This window comes from Gigantopelta aegis, chromosome 8, assembly GCF_016097555.1.
Source record: "Gigantopelta aegis isolate Gae_Host chromosome 8, Gae_host_genome, whole genome shotgun sequence".
In the NCBI taxonomy this organism is placed as follows: domain Eukaryota; kingdom Metazoa; phylum Mollusca; class Gastropoda; order Neomphalida; family Peltospiridae; genus Gigantopelta; species Gigantopelta aegis.
Window position 1 is genome coordinate 48,254,277 of NC_054706.1, and position 24,370 is coordinate 48,278,646.

The 24,370-nt window shown below is 35.2% G+C and overlaps 1 protein-coding gene across 1 annotated transcript; it reads right to left on the reverse strand.

Moving 5' to 3' along the window:
- Window positions 1-1,897: 1,897 nt before the first annotated feature.
- LOC121379657 (U4/U6 small nuclear ribonucleoprotein Prp31-like) lies at window positions 1,898-23,296 on the reverse strand. Its single transcript, XM_041508306.1, has 14 exons — window positions 23,210-23,296; window positions 21,806-21,997; window positions 21,191-21,248; window positions 20,354-20,437; window positions 17,584-17,681; window positions 16,025-16,134; window positions 14,136-14,187; window positions 11,805-11,922; window positions 10,631-10,788; window positions 9,069-9,286; window positions 8,674-8,746; window positions 6,694-6,822; window positions 4,759-4,860; window positions 1,898-2,856 (listed from the first exon to the last, which is right to left on the reverse strand). The coding sequence occupies exons 2-14, from the start codon at window positions 21,974-21,976 to the stop codon at window positions 2,752-2,754; spliced, it is 1,476 nt and encodes a 491-aa protein (XP_041364240.1). The 5' UTR covers window positions 21,977-21,997; window positions 23,210-23,296; the 3' UTR covers window positions 1,898-2,751.
- Window positions 23,297-24,370: the final 1,074 nt, after the last annotated feature.

The window sequence follows — 24,370 nt, forward strand, 5'->3', positions numbered from 1 at the left end:
TATTTTCACTCCAAAATTGAGAACATTACTGTCTCAGTTTTTTGCTACATGACCGCATCTGGCTGTAGAACCGGTCCGGAACAGATGGTTCATTAAGGTTCTAATAGACCAAATCAATTCCTATTGCCGATAATGTTAATGTTTACTAATAAAACTGATATAAGCAGCGTATCAACACACCCAGGAAGTACAGCAATAAAAAGTGTGGCACCTCACATCTAATCTACCTGCAAGAAAATGGGGGAACACATACCATCTTAGAGATTTAATTAATGTTTTTAATAGCAACTGTCATTTTTTCTGAAAATTGCAGTTCCATTTTTGGGGGTACCCCACATTAGTTTCAACCTCTGGTATATATACTGCATAACAACTGTATAACAAATACAAGTGTATTTATTTATTGTCAATGGATAATAGTATTTGCACAAATAATCAATGTCACATATTACTACCAATCACACCCACAGCTGCTTTTACTCCGTAAATATTTCACGGTGCACATCAAACTTTGACACGGAACTCTCTTCTTTGGTACTGTGCAACCATAACCGATTTACTCTGGCTGTCTCTTGCGCTATACACCCATGTCCCAAAAGGTCAATGCATATTACAAAATAACATTGGCAAAATACAGCCAGAAGGCTTACCATTAAGCACACATATTATTTTAATTCTTCACCATTTCCTGGAAGTGAATATATGAACCATAACAGGTGTCACAATTAGGAACTATAGTGGACCGTCATCAATGAACTCTCACCCGAAACTGACTTGTGTAGTGAGACCATACCAAAAAGTCTACTCGCAGGTAACCAAGTAACCATACAGTGTTTGCGTCATAGCGGTGACATACATATCGCTGAAGCACTGTTTATGACGTCAAAACGTATCTAGAGGAATGTTTTTTTTATTATTATTCACGTGGTTCAACGTAACCGAGTTAATAATAATCATACGAAGCACAATAACAAGTGTAATGATGTAATTTTTGGAAGCGACGTCACAACATGACGTTCCTTCCCCAGTCCTAATTCAGACTGTGCATTTGAAATATGACGTCGTTTCGTCGTCTTCTTCTAATTGTGGCTGCAACATTTTGAATTGGGTCTTGTTATCCATAAAGAAAACAACAATAATAATATGAATAATAAAGAAATTATTACACTCGCATGTGAGTCGTACTGATTTTACGAAACTCGGTCAATACAAAAATCCTTACACTCATTTCGTAAAATCAGTACGACACACAAGCTGGTTTAATAATCTCTATTTCTTAACCTAGGGAAAGATAATTTTTCTTTCCCCACTTCTATCTGCCCATATAATTCATGCAATATGACCTCACATACTGATTCACTTTTTTCTCTCTGTTACATACTCATTCACATTCTGTTTTGTCAGAAAACACAGTTTAGTGAGCTGAAGACAAAGAACCCCAAAACGAACCAAATGTGACATATTCAGTTTAATGTGTAAATATTCAGTCTGATTAACAGGTGCCATTTCACTGTAATTCAGCAAAGTACAAACAATACTGGCAGATCTAAGGGGGAGGGAGTGCTATGACCCAATGCTCCTAAAAACAGTCAATTTGTATTGGAAAAAAGTCCTCTACCATTAAAAATGGTCAACAGCAAATATCCAGTGATCAAATTCCCTTTACCACAATTAGATCATGTTCACAATATATATATAAAAGCACTGTTACAACAGTTATTCTTAGGGGTGGGACGTAGCCCAGTGGTAAAGCGTGGTCGGTTTGGGATTGATCCCTGTCAGTGGGCCCATTGGGCTATTTCTCGTTCCAGCCAGTGCACCACGACTGGTATATCAAAGGCCGAGGTATGTGCTATCCTGTCTGTGGGATGGTGCATATAAAAGATCCCTTGCTACTAATGGAAAAATTGTAGCAGGTTTCCTCTCTAGGACTGTGTAAAAATGACCATGTTTGACATCCAATAGCCAATGATTAATAAATCAATGTGCTCTAGAGGAGTCGTTAAACAAAACAAACTCTAACAATTCTTCTTGGTGCCTCTTTTGAAAATGGATTCCGGTGCTTTTCTGAGCAACACCTCCAAAAAGATCTAATGAACCATAACTATCTAATATAATGAGCCATTCGCAGTTTCACTATGTGAAAGTTGACACCTCCAAAAAGATCTAATGAACCATAACTGATCTAATATAATGAGCCATTCGCAGTTTCACTATGTGAAAGTTGACACCTCCAAAAAGATCTAATGAACCATAACTGATCTAATATAATGAGCCATTCGCAGTTTCACTATGTGAAAGTTGACACCACCAAAAAGATCTAATGAACCATAACTATCTAATATAATGAGCCATTCGCAGTTTCACTATGTGAAAGTTGACACCTCCAAAAAGATCTAATGAACCATAACTGATCTAATATAATGAGCCATTCGCAGTTTCATTATGTGAAAGTTGACACCTCCAAAAAGATCTAATGAACCATAACTGATCTAATATAATGAGCCATTCGCAGTTTCACTATGTGAAAGTTGACACCTCCAAAAAGATCTAATGAACCATAACTGATCTAATATAATGAGCCATTCTCATTTTCACTATGTGAAAGTTGACACCTCCAAAAAGATCTAATGAACCACAACTGATCTAATATAATGAGCCATTCGCAGTCTTACGATGTGAAAGTTAACACCTCCAAAAAGATTCCTTGATCTGACTTGAAACAAAAACTCAAACATATAATAAGGTTCTTCATTTCTTTTCTACTTTTCTGAAACCAGCGGTAGTCGAGAAATATTTCTGATTTGCTTCTTGCACTTTCTTTTCAGCTGCATGAGGATTGACGATTTCCAGACCCTGCAGATATACAACAGAAAAATAAAAGGCATCTTAATGTTAAATGCATAATGTCAACACTATTTTAAATATGCAAACAATTTAACATAGAATAATGATTCCTTAGGCAGATTTGGAACAAGATTACGGGTGTTGGGAGTGTGTACCCTTTTCCCGAAATTGAAAATGCCTCTAAAATCCAGTGTTAATATTTTGTTTTTATGTGGGAAAGATGTAATGGAACAAGACTAAGGGTGTTGGGAGTGTGTACCCTTTTCCCAAACTTGAAAATGCCTCTAAAATCCAGTGTTAATATTTTATTTTTAATTGGGAAAGATGTAATGGAACAAGATTGAGGGTGTTGGGAGTGTGTACCCTGTTCCCAAACTTGAAAATGCCTCTAAAATCCAGTGTTAATATTTTGCTTTTAAGTGGGAAAGATGTAATATTTTGGCTAGGTGTTTTTGGCAGAAGGCTGTCATATAACTGACTCTAGAGAAATCTTGCAGCCATCCCTGCCACAGACATATCAGATGGTGTGGTGGTGGACTATTGGAGAATTCAGAATGCTTCAGGACATGTTTCAAGATCTGTTAGGGCAGATAATTCTTATATGTTGTATTATTCTTTGGGGGTGGTGGGTTATTGGCTGAGGAGGGTTAACTGCTAGCTACACTATATGCAGGCCAAAATTTAACAAGGAAAAAAAAGCCCTTGTCAAATTGTTAGCTAAATCTGTTGGTCAGATAAAATGTGATGTATGGTTACATTGTTATTTGCTATGTATAGTGCTAATGTGGAAACTATGACAGCCTCAAAAGTTTCCAGACAAATCAGCCAATATCAGTTATTTCTTAAGCCAATAAAATGTGTTATTGCCCCCCTTCTCCTCCACCAGATGTAACTGATAAATATATCTAGAAATGAATAACCCCAAGCTGTTTTGTAAACATTTTGAGTTAAACCAGTATAATGTTATGCTAAATAAATTAACCTGTAGTGGTGTGAAGGCTATATTTAACCAGTATAATATTGTACTGAATGAACTAACTTATAGTGGTGTGACCAAACTGTATTTAACCAGTATATTACACTGAATGAACTAAAATGTAGTGGAGTGAACGCTGTTTAACCAGTATAACATTACACTGAATGAACTGACCTGTAGTGGAGTGAACGCTGTTTAACCAGTATAACATTACACTGAATGAACTGACCTGTAGTACTGCGAACGCTGTTTAACCAGTATAACATTACACTGAATGAACTGACCTGTAGTGGAGTGAACACTGTGAATGCTGTTTAACCGGTATAACATTACACTGACTGAAATGACCTGTAGTGGAGTGAACGCTGTTTAACCTGTATAACATTACACTGAATGAACTGACCTGTAGTGGTGTGAACGCTGTTTAACCAGTATAACATTGAATGAACTGACCTGTAGTGGTGTGAACGCTGTTTAACCAGTATAACATTGAATGAACTGACCTGTAGTGGTGTGAACGCCGTTTAACCAGTATAACATTGAATGAACTAACCTGTAGTGGTGTGAACGCCGTTTAACCAGTATAACATTGAATGAACTAACCTGTAGTGGAGTGAATGCTGTTTAACCAGTATAACATTGTACTGAATGAACTAACCTGTAGTGGAGTGAACGCTGTGTTTAACCAGTATAACATTACACTGAATGAACTAACCTGTAGTACTGTGAATGCTGTTTAACCAGTATAACATTACACTGAATGAACTAACCTGTAGTGGAGTGAATGCTGTTTAACCAGTATAACATTACACTGAATGAACTAACCTGTAGTGGAGTGAATGCTGTTTAACCAGTATAACATTACACTGAATGAACTAACCTGTAGTGGAGTGAACGCTGTTTAACCAGTATAACAATACACTGAATGAACTGACCTGTAGTGGAGTGAACGCTATGCTAGATGATGTTCCAGCCACTTGTTTTTTCACAGTTGTACTGCCGCCCCACACACTGTTCGACTGCTTGCTCAGCTTTTGCTGTATAAAACAAACAAAAAAGGAATATTTGTTTAACAACACCTCAGAATATTTTGAACTATGGCTATTTGGTGTCTAACATAGGGTTATTTTAAGGCTTGGTCAATGGGAGAGAGAAGAAACCTCTTGCCACCACATAGGCTACTCATATCGATAAAGCAGCAATACATATTTTATATGCATTTTGTCATAGACAAGACAGTACATGCCACTGCCTATAATAATATACCAGTGTGGAGCATTGGCTAGATCGGGAAAAGCCCTGCCCCCCCCCCCCCTCCTCCCCATCAAGAGTGGGTGCTCTACCACTGAGTTACATCCCACTCTGAAAAACAAAACAATATAGTTGAATATTGTCAAATCAAAACAATAAAAAGCACCTAACCCAATATGCTGGCTCAACACAGGTTAATGTTTACTGAATTAAAACAGTAAATATGCTGATGGAAATAAATAAGGGAAGAAAATGTTTTATTTAACAACGCATGAGCTCCAACAGGGTGCTGTTAGATTCACAGGTAATAGTAATTAACCAGTGGAGCTAATTTTAATTAGATTGGTGGTGTTGTTAAACGGAACAAACTTTTTTCTCAATGTCACTAATACTGGGTTGACCGTCAGTAACATATGGATGATGGTTTTGGTTGTAAAAGCTAAAAGCTGATGCAGAATGAAAGGTGTGTGCCATGGATAGCCACAAGAGACAAGCACCTGTAGTGATCAGAGAGACAAGGACTGGGATGTGGAGATGGACAGCAAAAGAAGTTGAAAGATAGGAGGAGTTGCCAGATTGGGAAAAAATGAGACGGAATTCAAAGGAGATAAAGGAAAGGGGGCAGTGGGATAAATGAAAAAAAAATAATAATAAAAAAATGATATGTATATATATTGGCTATTATTACTTATGTGTTCACTTATTTTGTTTCCATGAGTATGCTATGATATACCAAACAGGTAGCACTGGCTGGAGTGTGAAATATCACAATGGGTCCAATATAGGGGATTGATCCCATGACCTGCCACATTTAAGGAGGTTACCACTTAAACATAGACATTTGTGATATAAAATTAACACTAGTAAATCAACCTACAATATACTAGTTGTGGAGCATTGGTTGGAATGGGAAATGACCCAGCTAGGGAACATTTTGTTTTCAAAACCTTCATTAGCGATATTTCTAGTCAACTGAAAATTTATTAACAACTACTGTTTAATGTTTTAGAATTGTGTAGTGATGTCTGAAACTTGTGGAGTAAATCGCAGTGTGATACATAGAGATTATTTATGACCTTGTGTGTCATACTGATTTTACGAAACAAGTGTCAAGATTATTGTATTACCCGGGCGAGAGCGAGTGTAATACATGAATCCTGACATAAATTCTGAAAAATCAGTACGATTCACATGCGAGTGTAATAATTTCTTTGTTATGCACATTATCCAAAATATTATTTTCACTAATAACAAGCTAGGACCATGTCAAAACGTTTCAAACGTTGTTAAAAGGAGACGACGAAATGACATCATTTTCAGAAATGATGTCATTTTGATAAGCGTTTACACTGAGGAAGCCACATTAAGTTAGGACCTCGCTTCACAAAATGTTTGTTGTGCACATGAAATTATTATGACACACTTGGGTCATACTGGTTATATTTCTCTGAATATCTTGAACCAAGTGGATAATAATGAACAAAATGTTCCAGCCGTTGATTACAACAAAGGATCCTATGACCAACTGCATCACATGTAGTTGTTCTACACTAGGCTATGTTGTGATCCATGTAGAAATAAAAACATGTGATAACAATACATAATATCAGTGAACAAACCTGTAACGTCTTTGATATTCTGGCTTTTGTCTTGGCATCGACCACCGGTCCACGGATCTTCCCTGACGAAGACTTTCCCAAGGTACCCAGAGAAAAGCCAAGATCCTCCTGGTAGGCATCTTGCTCGATCTAGAAGAAACAATGAAAACATACGGCTCTACATTAACTCTTAGAGAAAAGCCAAGATCCTCCTGGTAGGCATGTTGCTCTAACATGCTCTATCTACAGGAAACAATGAACACATACGGCTCTACATTATCTCCCAGAGAAAAGTCAAAATACACCTTTTAGGCATCTTGCTCTATCTACATGAAACAATGAAAACATACGGCTCTACATTAACTCCTAGAGAAAAGCCAAGATCCTCCTGGTAGGCATCTTGCTCTATCTACAGGAAACAATGAAAACACACGGCTCTACACTAACTCCCAGAGAAAAGCCAAGATCCGCCTGGTAGGCATCTTGCTCTATCGACAGGAAACAAGCACTGTGACAGTACTGCTAAAGCAATACATGTCCTTTACCAGGCCCAACATATTTTCATATCCCTCAGGGCTAGCTCTGGCACTCGCCAAATTAGCCAATTGCAAATTTTGATCGCCATAAAATGTAAACTTGATCTGCAACAGTACGTGATAAAGCTATACACAAATTTCGCATTGACAGTGGAGCTTGATCTATAAACATATTTGGGACAGACAGACAGAAACATGGAGATGAAACCTATAGTATCCTGCGGTTGGACTGGTAGTGGACTAATAAAGATATAGGTCTCTACATTAACTCCCAACATGTCCTATAGTACAAGTACGGTATCCTTTTTCACCATCTGATTTAATGTGGTTGTCCCACCAAAATATTTCTTTAAAAATAGCCGATCAATATTTAGATTCTCTTTATTATGTAGCAAAAAAACTGCTCTATTCAAAGAAAAAGTTTATCAAACATTTCACAGTGTTAAATTCTGGAACCAATGATAATTTGGTCAATATAGTATGATTTCAGTTGCCAGAACATTTCACAGTGTTAAATTCTGGAACCAATGATAATTTGGTCAATATACTATGATTTCAGTTGCCAGAACATTTCACAGTGTTAAATTCTGGAACCAATGATAATTTGGTCAATATAGTATGATTTCAGTTGCCAGAACATTTTACTTGTCCTACACACAAAACTACTTGTGCAACTATGAACTAACTTTTATTAGTGTTAAATAGTTTGTGAGAAATGGACCTAGACATTAACATTGAGCTAAACACTTAAACAAGAAAATTAACATGCATCGAGATGAATACACGTGCAACTATGAACTAAGTTTTATTAGTGTTAAATAGTTTGTGAGAAATGGACCTAGACATTAACATTGATCTAAACACTTAAACAAGAAAATTAACATGCATCGAGATGAATACACGTGCAACTATGAACTAAGTTTTATTATAGTTATATAGTTTGTGAGAAATGGACCTAGACATTAACATTGAGCTAAACACTTAAATAAGAAAATTAACATGCATCGAGATGAATACACGTGCTACTATAAACTAAGTTTTATTATAGTTATATAGTTTGTGAGAAATGGACCTAGACATTAACATTGAGCTAAACACTTAAACAACCAAATTAACATGCATTGAGATGAATACACGTGCAACTATAAACAAGTTTCATTGATCATTTTGTGAGAAATGGATCTATATGCGAAAACCTATAGTCTGTCCCCTCATTCTTTAAAACTGGTTTTTTGTGTCAATAATTTCAGTTTGGTTTGATGTAAGAAGAAACGTAAAAGTGTTTTTGACAAAAATACTATTTTTGTGTGCAACTTACCAATCAATTGACTCAGAAATAAATCATTTGTAGTAAATTCCATAGCATGAAAAAAGGTGTTTTCTGTGTGATGGACTATAACCTATCATGTCTTTCCTATCGATAAGGACTAAAACATTTGAATACAAAATAGTGTGAAATTCCTACCTCTGCAAAGTTCATTCTGTTAGCTTGTTTTCTCAATTCAGATAAACCAAGTCGCTCTTTAACTTTTCTTGCTCTGAAAAAAAAAAATCACAAGCTCTATATTAAAAATTGCAGTACTGAAAGATGCATTCAATTTTGTAAAATGTAGATTAATTAAGGTTGTACTGTACCAAATAGAATCCCATAGCCGACAATGTTAACATACGTGACAAAAAATACTGCTGTAAGTTTTTCATTAAAGAACAGTGTTTGGATAGCCCTAATATATTGGAAACGTGAGGATACTGGAACTTTTGCATTAAAGTCAACAACAGTTTTTAGATTGTTCTAAAATGTGGATTTTCCGGAAAACCCCAGAGGATTTTCATCTTTAATTTTAACTTTCTATTCCATACCTTCTCCCTCCTCTCTTCTTCCGAGACGTCTCTATTGGGGCGGGGAGTGGTTTCACGGTCTTCACTGGTGGGGGTTCAATCATTTTGTCCATTTTCAGTTCAATCTCCGCTCGCAGATTGTCACCGACGGTGCCATCAAGACTTTCATGGAAGCTGTCTACGCGCGCAGCTAGAGTACACTTAGCCGCTACCAATCTGGCTGCCTTTCGCCGAAGATCCTATAACAAGAAACTGAAACATTTAGTGACATCATAATGCTACAAACTGATGTACACCTGACTACTGTAAACTAAAACTAACTGTGAGGTTGTTTGGATCAAATCAACCACAAATAGACATTGCAGGGCTCGAACTTAACGATGGCACCGACAGCAATTGTCGTCATTGAGATATAAATTGCCATAGGTCAGGAGCATCAATGATGGCAAAATGTTGTACATTATTAGCCAATATAATAACATTTGTACATTTAAAATATGTCAGTGGCATCGCGGTTAGGCCATCGGTCTACAGGCTGGTAGGTACTGGGTTCAGATTCCAGTCGAGGCATGGGATTTTTAATCTAGATACCGACTCCAAACCCTGAGTGAGTGCTCCGCAAGGCTCAGTGGGTAGGTATAAACCACCTGCACCGACCAGTGATCCATAACTGGTTCAACAAAGGCCATGGTTTGTGCTATCCTGCCTGTGGTAAGCACAAATAAAAGATCCCTCGCTGCCTGTCGTAAAAGAGTAGCCTATGATGCGACAGCGGGTTTACTCTAAAAACCAGTGTCAGAATGCACAGCTAGCTCTGGGTGAGCAAAACAATTCACCAAATTGTCTATTAAACTTAAAAAATGGCAGAAATTGTCAGTTATTTTCTAAAAAATGTCAATTATTACATGAAATTATTTCGCCAAACTAAAATAATATTTGCCAACTGCTTTCAAAATTTGCAATTTGCAAATTTGTCAAGTGCCAGAGCTAGTCCAGGAATGACCATATGTTTGACGTCCAATAGCCGATGATCAGATAAAAAAATCAATGTGCTCTAGTGGCGTCGTTAAATAAAACAAACTTTAATTTATTTGAAATATGTCTACATACAGCAAAATAACCTTTCAGTGATGTTTATTTGCTTCAAAAGTCACTTTATAAAAAGATGTCGCAGGTGGGGTAAAAACTGCCGTCGGTGGACCGTTTCAACCATGGCAATTTATTTTTAAATTGCTGTGGGAGACAAATTCTTATGTTTGAGCCCTGTATTGAGAACAGAAAAATTATACTTACCTTTAATGTTGTTTTTTCTTTGTATTATTACGTGAAAAAGAATATAGATAGAAGAATTCAAAATTGACCGAGTTGTTTTTGCACAAATCATTGTGTCAGATACATAATGTGTTTGTACTTGGGCTACTGGAGAAAGGCGACTTCTGAACAACATCACTATAATTGTGACCAACGCTTGTATCAAAACACATTTCTTTGAATAAAAATATGCTTGTGTACTAACTAGAAGTAGTTTTATTCTCCTTAAAATACATGAAATATTGTTAGTACAAAACTGCAGTTCCACTTACTGGAGGTGCCTTCTGGACAATAGCACTGTAGTAAATAAAGCCTGTATGAGGTAAAATGGCCGTCGTCGAAAAGCCTGAGAGTGTTCTCTTCTGAGCACCAAGAACCAAAATGTTACAGGCCGGCATCTTTGACAGGTTTGTTAGGCCTCCAGCAATACCTACAACAACAACAATCAACCAATGTGTACACAGTTAAAAGTTTGTTTTGTTTAAAGACAGCACTAAGAAAGAATTGATTAACTAATCATCGGCTACTGGATGTCAAACATTTGGTCATTCTGACACGTAGTCTTCAGTGGAAATTGGCTACATTTACCCAGCAAAGGATTTTTTATATGCATCTTTCCACAGACAGGATAACACACTGTTGCTACTTCATGGGCTACTCTTTTCGATTAGCAGCAAGGGATCTTTTATATGCACCATGCGATGGATAGGATAGCACATAGCACGGCCTTTGATGTACCAGTCGTGGTGCATTGACTGGAGCGAGAAATTGCCCAATGGGCCCACCGACAGGGATCGATCCTAAAATGACTGTGCATCAAGCGAGCGCTTTACCACTGGGCTACATCACGCCCCCCAGAGAGAGAGAGAGAGAGAAACCCCATGACACCATATAAGCTGATCTACTAAATACTAGCAATGGATCTTTCATATGCATTTTCCCACAGACAAGACAGTATATACGACAGCCATTAATGTATCTGTTGTGGGGTACAGGTCTGGACAGAAAAGTGTTTTTTGAAATTAATATTTAAAGGGACATTTCTGAGTTTGCTGCAATTTTGAAGATGTTATCCACTAACAGAGACTTTTTAACGATTGTAATTACATATCAAATATATTTTTTGCATACAATATTAGTGGCTGTATATTAAACATGTTTCTGATCGTTCTAATATTTGTACTAGGTTAAATTTCATTTTATTTCCTAACACATTGTTTTTTCGTACGTACAAAATTATTTAAAAACAAAATCCAGTTTGGGCTTCTTAGAAATATTAAGACAACCAGAAACACGTTAAATATACAGACACTGATATTCTAAACAAGAAAATATATTTAATATGTAAGTTTAATTGTAGAAATATTTTATTAGTTGAAAAACATCTTACAATGGAGAAAACTCAGTAATGTCCCTTTAACATACAATATGAATAAGATATTTTACCCATGAGTTTGGCAGCAACTGAAGCTCCCACAATGATTGACAGGTTAGGTGAAATGAAGGTCATCCGAGACTCGACATATTTCAAGATCTCGGCTTTACATTTGTTGATGTCGATCGCCTGTCAAAAGAATCATATTCTGTGACACACAGACAAGGAGAGAAATGTATGCTAAATGAAACATGAGCAATCAGTGGCAGTTCAATGTTTAACATATTAAAAGAACCTATCACCATTATGAGGTGAAGATGAGGCAATTCCAACCAAAGGGACAAAAATATTTTGTCCCTGAGGGTTGGAATTGCCTTATCTACACCTCACAACGGTGATGGATTATTTTTCTTGCCCATTTAATTCCAGTAACAAATCATTAATTTTCTAACCTACTGTTTGTTTATTCTAGAACAATTCATAAACCTTTAAACAAATGCAACGACATACCCGGTAATAATGTAACACCATAACCATAAATATCAATTTGTTTAAATATTTAAAAACATTTTATCCAAAGTGAAAAGGCAACTTGGGGAATAAGTAATTCAACAGAATTCAGAAAAACATGAGTTATGACGTCACTTGTCGTAATGCATATTTAGAAATTGTCTAGCTCCAGGAGGGTGGACAGATTTATCTAGCTCTGTGCAAAAGCTGCTAATCCAGTCCAGTGGGCAAGAAAATTGTGTGATACTCACCAACTTAATTTAGTGATCTGGAGCCAAATTCACAAAACACCATAACCTCATGTTTACTGTTAGACGAAAATTACACATAGCAGAAGACACATGGTAATGACAAAAGAAAGTGATTTATTTATATTTGATCTGCATTAGTTGTACTCTTTGTAATTAAAACTAGTCTTTCAGTCGTAAATTTATGTTTATGTGCAAAACTAGGCTAACAGATCCATGATTTAAAAATAATCCTTATAATTACAGTGAAGCCGATGACTAATAAATCAATATGGTCTAGTGGTGTCGATAAACAAAACAAACTTTAATTACAGTGAGTTTGTAATGTATATTAAATAATTTCTTTTCGTATTTACCAGGATCCATATTCTGAAATTAAATAATTGTCTTCGTGAAATATAAATAACAAAATGTAATACTGGTAAGTGTACAGTTGCGATGTTTGTGAATAAAGCCCCAGGGCCCATATAATATTTTTGAAGTTATTTACAAATCGTAAAACCATCGTAGGCCATGGCGTGTACTGTAGTGACGTCATAGCTTTAGAGTGTTTTAAGATTTGGTAGTGCTGAGATAGCTTAAAAAATGTTGGCCCTGGAGAATAAATGTTAATTAGCAACAGAAGATATTCAATATTCACCATCTCAGATAGGACAGCACATACCACAACCTTTCTTATCACTGGTAATAGAGCACTGATTGCAATTGGACACAACCCAATGTATCGATCAAGGGAGATACTTGAAGATTTTTTCGGTCATATAGAAAGTACTATCATAGAAAGTTAAAAGTTTGTTTTGTTTACTGACACAACTAAAGCACATTGATTAATTAATGATCGGCTATCGGATGTCAAACATTTGGTAATTTTGACATACAGTCTTAGAGAGGAAACCCGCTACATTTTTCCATTAGCAGCAAGGGATCTTTCATATGCACCATCCCACAGACAGTGTAGCACATATCATGGCCTTTGATATATCAGTCATGGTGCACTGGCTGGAACAAGAAATAGCCCAAGGGGTACACTGACAGGGATCGATCCCAGACAGACCGCGTATCAAGCGAGCACTTTACCACTAAGCTACGTCCCTCCCAACCTCTATCATAGTCATCACAGAATTGAGACTTATTCATTACAAATATAGACATTTTTGTATCATGGTAAATGAAGCTGCTGAGTAAGAACTCCAGTTGTTACCACCAGTACTTCTATAATAGTGTCTCATATTATTTTTATTATTTAATAAGAATTTATACCCTACATTATTCCACATTTATCTGAAAATAATGTCTGTGTTGTTTTAAATTGTGACAATTGTTAATACCACTACCACTATAACAACTTTAGTTTCTCATACTATTTTTATTATTTAATAAGAATTTAAACCATACATTATTCCATATTTATCTGAAAATAATGTCTGTGTTGTTTTAAATTGTGACAATTGTTAATACCACTATAACAACTTTAGTTTCTCATATTATCTTTATTATTTAATAAGAATTTAAACCATAATTTATTCCATACTTATCTGAAAATAATGTCCATGTTGTTTAAAAAATTGTGACATATTTTGACTACAAAAAAATTCCTAAAAAGGTATCAAAATGTATTCTCATACATCTACAAATTAATATTACCATTTCACATGCTTCCATTATAACACTGGATTCCTCTGGTGACAACACGTTCCTGTAGAGAAGGGAAAAACAAAGTTAATAAAAAAGATCTATCTGCTAAAATGGTGAGTCAAGTCATATTTTAACAACATTTGTTTAAAGGATAACTCTTGTTTTTCCTTTATTTAGAATCTCACTTGTTTATTTTTAGACAACATTGTGTCATTAAAGGTTATGTGATGACATGAAAAGATGTAAATAAATAATAATAATCCCTCTTACTAATCAAGGTAAGGCAGGTAACTGTGGTAAATAAATGAGATTACAAATTATTTTACTACCGAGCATTCCTATTTGGTGGATGGGATGACAAGGATAATGGGTCCTAAATTAGTGTTAGTGCCCCTCCCCCTCCCAATTATTTTATACTAAGTATGGCCCTTGCAATTGTTAGGCGTGAGAAAATTAGAAGTCAGGGTCTTGGTCAGGTCCAGGGCGAAGTTTTTTCTTGTTATTTGTCCAAAATGGAAATTGAGCGAGTGCAAGTTTTACTAATTAATACGGTTAATGTTAAACCATACAAGTCTGTCATCGGTAGCACCTGCGAGTGATTGTTGGTATTGAACCGAGGATAGGTTCAGTATGCTGTATTATTACTAATAGGTAACGAATTCAGAAACCTGCATAATCAGCATATAATTCTATTCAGCTCTAAAATATAAACCATGATTATAAAATATTTTTATTTTTAGAAAAAGTGTGAGATTATAGTAACTTTGCATGAGAGCGTGATGTCTGTTACAAAGAAAGAAAGAAACGTTTTATTTAACGACGCACTCAACACATTTTATTTACGGTTATATGGCGTCAGACATATGGTTACGGACCACACAGATTTTGAGAGGAAACCCTCTATCACCACTACATTGGCTACTCTTTCCAATTAGCAGCAAGGGATCTTTTATTTGCGCTTCCCACAGGCAGGATAGCACAAACCATGGCCTTTGTTGAACCAGTTATGGAACACTGGTCGGTGCAAGTGGTTTACACCTACCCATTGAGCCTTGCGGAGCACTCACTCAGGGTTTGGAGTCGGTATCTGGATTAAAAATCCCATGCCTTGACTGGGAACCAAACCCAGTACCTACCAGCCTGTAGACCGATGGCCTAACCACTACACCACCAAGGCCGGTTGTTTGTTACAAATGCATGAGACTCACGTCAAATGCATGTGAGTTGACAGGTATTCCCTTGATGGTAATGGTTGTGGAATTTTATTAATTTGTTATTTATATTTTTTGGGGGGTAGAGGTGCAAGATATAATGTTAATATTTCAAGCCACTTACCAGTAACGCAACCAAATACATTACAACATTCCCATCCACAGAACTAAAACAAATGTATTTTATATGAATATGAAAATGTTTATTTGGACTGCCGATCTTTTCACAGAATGTTCCACTAACTATTATAAATCAACATAATGTGTGTTAAATTAAAAGTAGATGAGGTTCCCCCAAAAATATTTCTGGTCTCTGGTCAGCTGATTGGGACCCTCGCACGTCAATATTTTTTAAAATTATTATTTCCTGTGATATGACGTTGATTTTTGCTGGGCTTTTCATGCTATGACGTAAAACCGCATTTGGAGTCAAACGTTCACTGTGCATGAACTAAGATGTGCATTCTGATTTCAATTTAAATATGCCCCTTATTTCGGAGTCAAATATACCCACCTTTTCTGTGCAATCCATGCTAAAAAAAACAAGGATGAAAAAAGCTGCATCGCAGCATCAATTCTGGAACTTGGGTCTGATCAGAGACCAGCTTTTGGTGGGGGGGGGGCTTTCTCAAATTTATTTGGATAAGAGTTAATCTCTTATCCTGTTGACACAAAATCTGTGCTTACCCCTGAGTCGTAGATGCTGTGACACTAACAACCATAATGGTGGCTGGAGTAAGAATCTCTTGAAGAAAAGAATTATTCTTAGAGTTGGAAAATATGTCATTTCCCAATTCCTGAAAAATAAGAAGCACAATTACTGTATGCACTGATAAATATTACTTAATTTAAACAAGCAATAAGTAAGTTTTGGTGAGAAAGCCAATTACAAAATAAAAGCCAATTTGCTTTTAAAAAGGATAAAATAATATATACTGTAAACATATACATGAATATATATGTATTTATTTAAAACTATTTTAAAGAAATAATTTCCTTTAACATGTTTCAAAACATATCATATATTTTATGAAATGTTATTCTTTATGTAATAATCCAGGAAATAACATTTGTATTAATACATATATAACCCAGAGCCCATTTCACAAAACATTGTATGTTTACGTCTGCGACTAGCAGTTATTCAGGTCAGGGCTCAAGCTAGGTCTAAGTTTTAGGGAGAAGTGACTTCTCCCTTCAGACCTTGAGAGGGAGAAGTTTTTAACCAGAGGGAGACTTGAATTTAGTAATTTACTTGCGTTTTTATGTTAAATCACGTGAAGCCCCTTTTTGCAGACACTGATTACGAGTTACTACTGTTTATACTTCAAATAAACAAATTGTATGGATGATATGATCCTAAATACCAAATTACAGATTCATGTGATTACATGTACATTCTTTTATTTTCCTTTGTATTATCTTCAAAGACTGGGATAATTAATCCTTAATTAAGCACGTCGCCATCTCCAAATTCCTGGTCAGTCACCCGTGAACGACTTATTTGTTTGCATTACCATAGTTTGACACCCAATAGCCGATGTATTTTTCATGCTGGGGTGTCGTTAAACATTCATTCATTCCATTCATTCACCCGTGAACGCATGTTGCCAAGCATGTGGCCTCTGTTTTGACACGGCGACTTCGATATCGCTCCAGACACACGGTCAGGACGAAGTCGGCGAGATCAAGGCGAAGTTTGGGTTCACTTGGTCGCGTGAGCCCTGATTCAGGTTATACGTTTAAATATGTTTGGCATCTATTTCATGCAGAAAATTACATCATTGAGGAAGATGGTGTATTTTAAGGACAAAACAAAATTAAATATGTGTACTTCAAACTATATTAGCAGTAATAAGAATTGTACTTTAGTCGTAGATTTACGTTTACTTGCAAAACTAGGTTTACAATGTTTTGTGAAATTGGGCCCAGGTAAATAAATGTAAAGAAGAAAGGAAGGAACTGTTTTATTTACCAACGCACTCAACACATTTTATTTACGGTTATACGGCGTCGGATAAATGTAAAGAAGACCACTTTAGATAAATAATTTGAGAATCTTCTATTTAGTGTATTATTTAATGTTGTTTTATCATGTTGTTTATAAAGTGTGCACAGGGGTTACATGTATCATTCCTTCCCTGATCTAACCAATATAGTTTTTAAGCCCAGCACAATGTACATATCGCTAATTTACTACTAATTAATGTAATGCTGTTTGAAAATGTATTTTTTTTATGGAATACCTTCACTGTGTATATGTATTCCATGGGCGTCTGTACCAAAGATTCTAACTCTGGAAACCGTTTGGAATACAGATCTCGAGCAAACTTGTGGATTACATCTGAAAATATATTTGTGTAAATATGAAAGGAACAGAACAAATACAACTCACAAGTAGAAGCAACTATTAATTATCTAAAGCCCTGTATTGTCTGATGTTTAATATTTAAGCATGTCATATATTTATTTACATAGCTAATCATATAATCATCATGATAATGCAGAGATTGAAGCATGTGTATAAAACTTTGCCTCACATGGCTGTGGCAACACCTGTTCTCATTCCTCTATTGGAAAAGACACTTAATTGAAACTATTTATCTTTAGTTAACATTTTTTTTTTTAAATGACATTTATTTAAAAGTTCATGACATTGTGTTTTAATATCTGTTTCACCATTATTCATTGTCATTATCAGTCTTCAATGTCCTATATTCAAGTAGTGTGAGAACAAGTAGTGTCTGAACTAACTGATTTCTTTCCTTCTTTTACTTACATGTGTTTCAGTGCTGGGCACACATCTCAGCTATATGGGCTGTCTGTCCAAAACAGTGGTTAGTTGTTAGTTGGTTAGTGTTTAGTGAGAGAGAAGAGGGTGTAGTGGTCTTACCCATTAAGTTGTTAAAACTTGCTGTGGGTGGGAGCTGGTACTAGGCTGCAAACACAGTACCTACCAGTCATATGTCTGATGGCGTAACCATGACACCACCGAGGCCGGTCTACTGATTTCATTATCGGTCTCCACTGTGATATATTCAGACAGTGTTTAAAACAATATTAATGCTATAAATAAAGTACGGTATATAAATACCTTTCTATATGTACATGTTTGGTCCAAGCCAAGACCTTGCAGACAGAAAACAACCTCATAAATATACATGTAATTATATCTGGTATTAGGAAAGGGCCGAAACAGGCAATCAAAAATCACATCGCCCGACGTCTGTACCAAGTGGAATTTCCATGCCGGGCAAGTACTTATGTTAACTGCATATGCCCGATGACAAGTGACTAATGTAACACTAAAATCGTTCGAGCATTATCACTAACCCTAACCATAAACCTGAATGAGAACAAGAACTAACCCTAACTCTAAATGTTGGTATGATCGGAACTCTTGCCAGTGCGTTAACACACTAAAATGGAAAACAATGTGTTGAAAAGTTCAATAACCACTTTAGAGTTATTCCCCTTTTACTATCGACTAAGATAAGTAATTTTTGCCACTGAACATTCGACTGAATTTGTACAAATAATCGGTTTGATGATCTTCAAACTTGGAAATAGCTTCCAATACGCTTTACAGCTTATATAAAAATAAAGTATAAATGCCTTGTGTGTGCAATCAAAATGCAAACATGGTATATGAGGTGGGATACAGTTTAAAATTGTCATATTCAAATTAAATTAGACGTTAACGTGGTTCCGGAATCTGCTCTTTGCAAATGAGCAGGGGCGTAAAGCAAGTTTATAATCTCCGAGTTCACTTGGACAAAGCATAAATATTATGAACTGTATTCTTATAAAAGTTGCAAAATATTTCAGTTTAGATATCATAAACCTTGTAGCAGAACATATTTAATGTTTTTCAGTACTTTGCAAATGTAAATCTACATTCGTGTAAAATAAACGGGTAACGTGAAGTTAGATTTCATTAGTTCTACGGCATAATTGTGATGGCCCTCTAAGCATACGTGAATATATTCTTTTTTTTCTGCTTTATAATAGTTTTTAACAAATAAATTATGCTCAATAAATTAAAAACACATGGCTGCAATCAATGTACACCCCTCCCCTGCTGTTGTTTACCAATCATGCACTATTTAAAAACATTTGCAGAGTAACAGAGTTCATGTTTAGTTTGAGCCCAGCCACGGCTGAGACTTTTCTCAGCTATGAACAGGGTAAAAACATCCCAGAGAAGTGTTGTGGGGCAGAGAATGTTAAATAATATACTCATAATAATGACACATGGACCAAAATCCCTAATCATTTTTGAACCAATGCCAGCCATAAAAGAATGGCCACATCCACGGCCATACAACATGTGGTCACTAAGACATACATTGACACAATAATTATATTTAGATGAACAAGTGGACACTACCAAACAAATAACGAAGTTTAAATCAACAAATGGACACTATTTAAAAAAAATTAAGTTTAAATCAACAAATAGAGAAGACAGTGGATACTACTGAAGAGACGTATACATTTAGTACTTCCTGGGTAAATGTTGTAACCTATTGGCAAAATTATTTATTTGTGTAATCAAACCTATTACTTTTAATATTATTACATTATTACCGGTAAGCACTGTATTAAAATAAATAGGAGTAACACAATTGGTTACCTTAAGAAGTATGGGCAAGTGGAAAAATATATGGGGCAAGTGAATATCTGATTGGCACTTTCCCTGTGGCAAGTATTTGTTTTGTTTTTTAATTTTGAACCCCTGCTAGAAAGTTGGAAAACTTGTGCCCAATCTTTTTGTTATTTATGCAAGAAAATATGTTTTCAATCAATCTGGTATATAAATAAATATCATAATTGGAATTATAAATCATAACAAGCAAATGAGTATATAACTAGAAAATAATTGTGTCTAATTTATAAAGTAAATTGCTTTAATAATAACATGATGAAATTGTGTACAGCGTGTACTATCTTTACAGTAAAACACTTACTGAATGAATGAAATTTTAACAACACCCAAGCACGACAAATACTTACTGATTTCATTGTCAATCTCCACAGTCATGTTGTTGGCCGCGACAATCAGCATGTATTCGGGGTCTGCCTCTACAGGACCCGACACTGAAATGTAATTAGTCATTGTCAGATGCCAGAAATCAAATGTAAAATTACAATCAGCCAAGCAAAGTACTGTAAACCAGAATAATATTATGATGTCTTCATTTTTTCACAAAATCAAACCGTAGCACGTAGTGGCAATATGCAGATTTTTAACTTCAAAATATGTTGGTATCTGCAATGAAAATAATGCCTGTATATACATTTTCACGATTCCAGAATGCCTATAAATTTACATGACTTCATTTGTTTTAACTGGTTTACAGTATTGAGGTTAATGAGCCAACAAGCTTGAGTTATCAATGTCTCGAGATAATGATTCTAATTTTTAGTAAGGTAACATATGTTGAAATAATGACATTTGACTGTATATTGTTGAAAAATGTTTATATTTACTTGTATGGATTAATAAGAAAACATTAAATTTAGCTGTGTTGAAGACCTGTCAAACAGTAATACACAAATGTACAACAAATATACGAGATTTACATTTTTAAAGTAAACTTGAAAATTCTTTAAATGATTGTCTTTTATCAAAGACCAATATATTACCTCATTCCAATGCAGATATTTGTATACAATGTCGCTAATTTTTTTTTAGCAATTTTAATATATATTTTTGTTGTAATTACTAGCCGACCTATGACATTACAAGCATACAGTATGTGTTGACAGATAACATAAATCGTCTTCTAAAATCCAAATGATTACATAATTTTGAACATGATGATTTATTAACATCTACTTAGTACTTACCACTGTCTCGCCTGGATTGCTTTGAATATTTTCGCACACTGGCCATGATCTTAGCAAGCTGAAACAAAAATAAAACACATTTATGAAGTGTTCGGTATTTTTACAAATTTATGTTCATTTGCACAATTTTCAAAGGTCTGAATTCTGTTCTGAAACATAGTGAATGCCCTGTATCATTATTATCATCATCCAGGGTTTTATTTATAAAAGTTGACTTGATGCCCATGGCTTTGACTTTGGGAATTTTAGTGTTGTTTTACAAAAAAAATTGAATTTTCAGTTTCATTTCATAAAGATATTGTTAATTTAAATGTGTAACTATACATGTACAGTTTGTATTTATTGAAATATTATATCTATTTTGCATTGTAAAATGTTATGTGGGAGGAAAAGGGTTTTTGTAAAGTGTTATGTACTGTTTTAAAAATTTGCCTTTGTATAAATATAATAATAAAAAATGGGAGTTATTTACATTCAGATTAGGATTTGTTTTTACTCAAAAATCTGAGAATAAAAATGATATAGCCTTTTAGGAATGGAGCAGATTATTTGAGTCTAGAAACAAACTTAAAGGTGATAAAACATTGTCATCAGCATCATCAGACAAATTATCACCTCTTTGCTATCTCTCAGTTTGGCCACACAGCTGACTGATGAATACTGTTTGTCCATCTCCATGGTAACCTCTTCAACATCGGCAATCTCAGCCTGAACTTCGTCCTCGTCCTGCTCAACATCTTCCCCACCTTCCTCGAGATCAGCCAGCAGCTCATCGGCCAAAGACATGGCGGCTTAAGTCGGAAAACACTAAAGGCAAAACTAAAACACTCATTAACTACTCAGGGCCACCTCTGGCACTCGCCAAATGAGAATTTTCAAAGCAGTTGGTGAAATAATTTCATATAATAACTGACATATTTTAATAAAATGACTGTCAATTTCTGCAAATTTTTTAACTTTAATAGACAATTTGGCGAAATGTTTTGCTCACCAAGAGCTAGCTCTGCTACTCATTGTAGTACAATCGTGATGCATCTTAAATCTTACCACAAAAAGCATGTAACTGTCTGCCGCCTGCCATGTTATTTTTTATGGAATTCTCTTCATGAAGGGTGGAAATGTATCAGACATAATTAAGAATAATATGACATTATCAATATCATTATGATGACTGCTTAGTTCATTAAACTAAATGAACTAGATGACTGCTTTATATCACAACGCATGTCATTGTCACTGTTAGATTATGTCACAACGTTTCACCCGTCTTGGAGAGTATATGACATAATAATGCAAAACAGCAGCTGACAAAAAAAACATTACATGCCTTTTGTCCAAGATCTCAGCATAATCAATATCGGTGACATGGTTTAATTTACCATCTAGTTAGTGTAAACTGTTACTAAAAATGTTTTTTTTTATGATTTCTGTTTGGACAAAATGTGGAGGAAATCTAATGGTAATTCATTTATTAATTAATTTATACTTATTTCTGTGCTTATATCCAAAAATTTAAGGTTCAAGCATGCTGCCCTGGGCAAACAGCTATAAGGACTACATGTCCAGTGGGTTAGTGATTAATTATTAGTGAAATAAAAGTCGGTGTAGTGGTCTTACACCTACTCACTGAGTCGTTAAAATTCGCTTTGGGTGGGAGCCGGTACAGAGCTGCGAACCCAGTACTATGTCCGATCACTTAACCATGACACCAGTGCGACCAGTAATTAAAGGTAGAGTCACAGGTAATTTAAAATCAGGACAGTAATTTATTGTAGTCATTAACAATACCAATGTCATTAGAACTTTAAATTTGTCCGAAGCACATTTATGATTGTTAACATAATATTAATAATAAGTGATAATAACAACTACGATAAATTGCTCTCCTTCTTTTAATTACAGATTAGTATTGAACTCCACACATTTATTTCATGTAAAAATATGTACATTTCCCTTTTTAAATACGCTGTTCCTTCTCTTTTGATTTATTCTATTTAGTATTTTATAATATTAACAAACCTTTCCAATTCTTTAAAAACGTAAAGAAAATTTACAACAGGAAGTTAACGATTTTCTGCTTTCACGAACCAAGAGAGTTCATATTCTGCTGTTTGTAACTTCCTTATTTCTTGTTGGAAACTCAAAAATCAACGCAGATCAAATCAGCCCGAGTACCGTGAGGGGAATATAGGCGAGCATTTGGACAGATATAATGCTAACTCACGTGAGGGAGCATTATAACTGTCCAAATGTCGGTCTTTCTTTCTTACTGCCTGAGTAATCGAGCTAGCAGTTGTGGTGCCCATCACATATACCGTCTAATGCTTAGTTTTAATACACTATTTTTAATATTTCTTTCAGAGCACCATTATCATGGAACCATATGGTTGTAAACATTATAATTAGGCAAATACAAGCTTCAGTGACGTAATAAATTAATGTTCAGGCAATAATCCATCTTCAAAATTATCAGTACTAAAGTGAAACCTTTGTGAGGTTTCAAAGAAGTTGCGCATGAAGTATGTACTGAATATGTAGAAAAACCTATAACTGTATTCCTGAGTGAGGATCGAAGCAGACGGCAACTACGGTCATGACTGTGCCAGAAAATTCAGCATTTCTCAGCAAATTGATTCTCTGTTAAGGAGACGCTACACGATACGAGTACCATGTATGAGAAATAGCTATGCAAATAACATAGCAACCGATGTAATCGTAATGTTTGTCTTGTCAATCGGCTATTCTCGTGAATATTCTCATACTCGTGTGGCGAAGATCCTATCCCATATTAGATTAGGTATCGATTTTGAGTAAACTTATAAATAAAACAATATAAATGGTTTATTTAATCTCGTTTAATGCAAAAATAAGCAAGTTCAAAATAAAAATATGCCTGACAATATTTTCTTCTACAAACTGTGGTTACCTTCTATGTGAACAAAGATGTACTGATTGTGGACACTTGTAAAACAACAAAATAGTAAAACAGTTTTGTGTCAGAAGTGATATTCAGTTAAATTGACATGGAAAACGGTATGGCATCAGTTTGTGTACTTAAAAACAAATATCTACGTTTTCTATGAAATATGAAAAAAACCCATGTGAACATAATGGCTTGAATCAAATACCACAACAATGAAATATCATGACAGATCAACTATGAAATACAGCATACGCAAA

What these genes read in the sequence shown, in the direction of transcription:
- LOC121379657 (XM_041508306.1), bottom strand. Translation starts at nt 21,976, where the DNA reads ATGTCTTTGGCCGATGAGCTGCTGGCTGATCTCGAGGAAGGTGGGGAA. An exon ending in ACAGCATCTACGACTCAGGG is followed by an intron (nt 14,188 to 16,024) that starts GTAAGCACAGAT and finishes CCTTCTCTACAG; the next exon opens with GAACGTGTTGTCACCAGAGG. An exon ending in TAATGGAAGCATGTGAAATG is followed by an intron (nt 11,923 to 14,135) that starts GTAATATTAATT and finishes TTCTTTTGACAG; the next exon opens with GCGATCGACATCAACAAATG.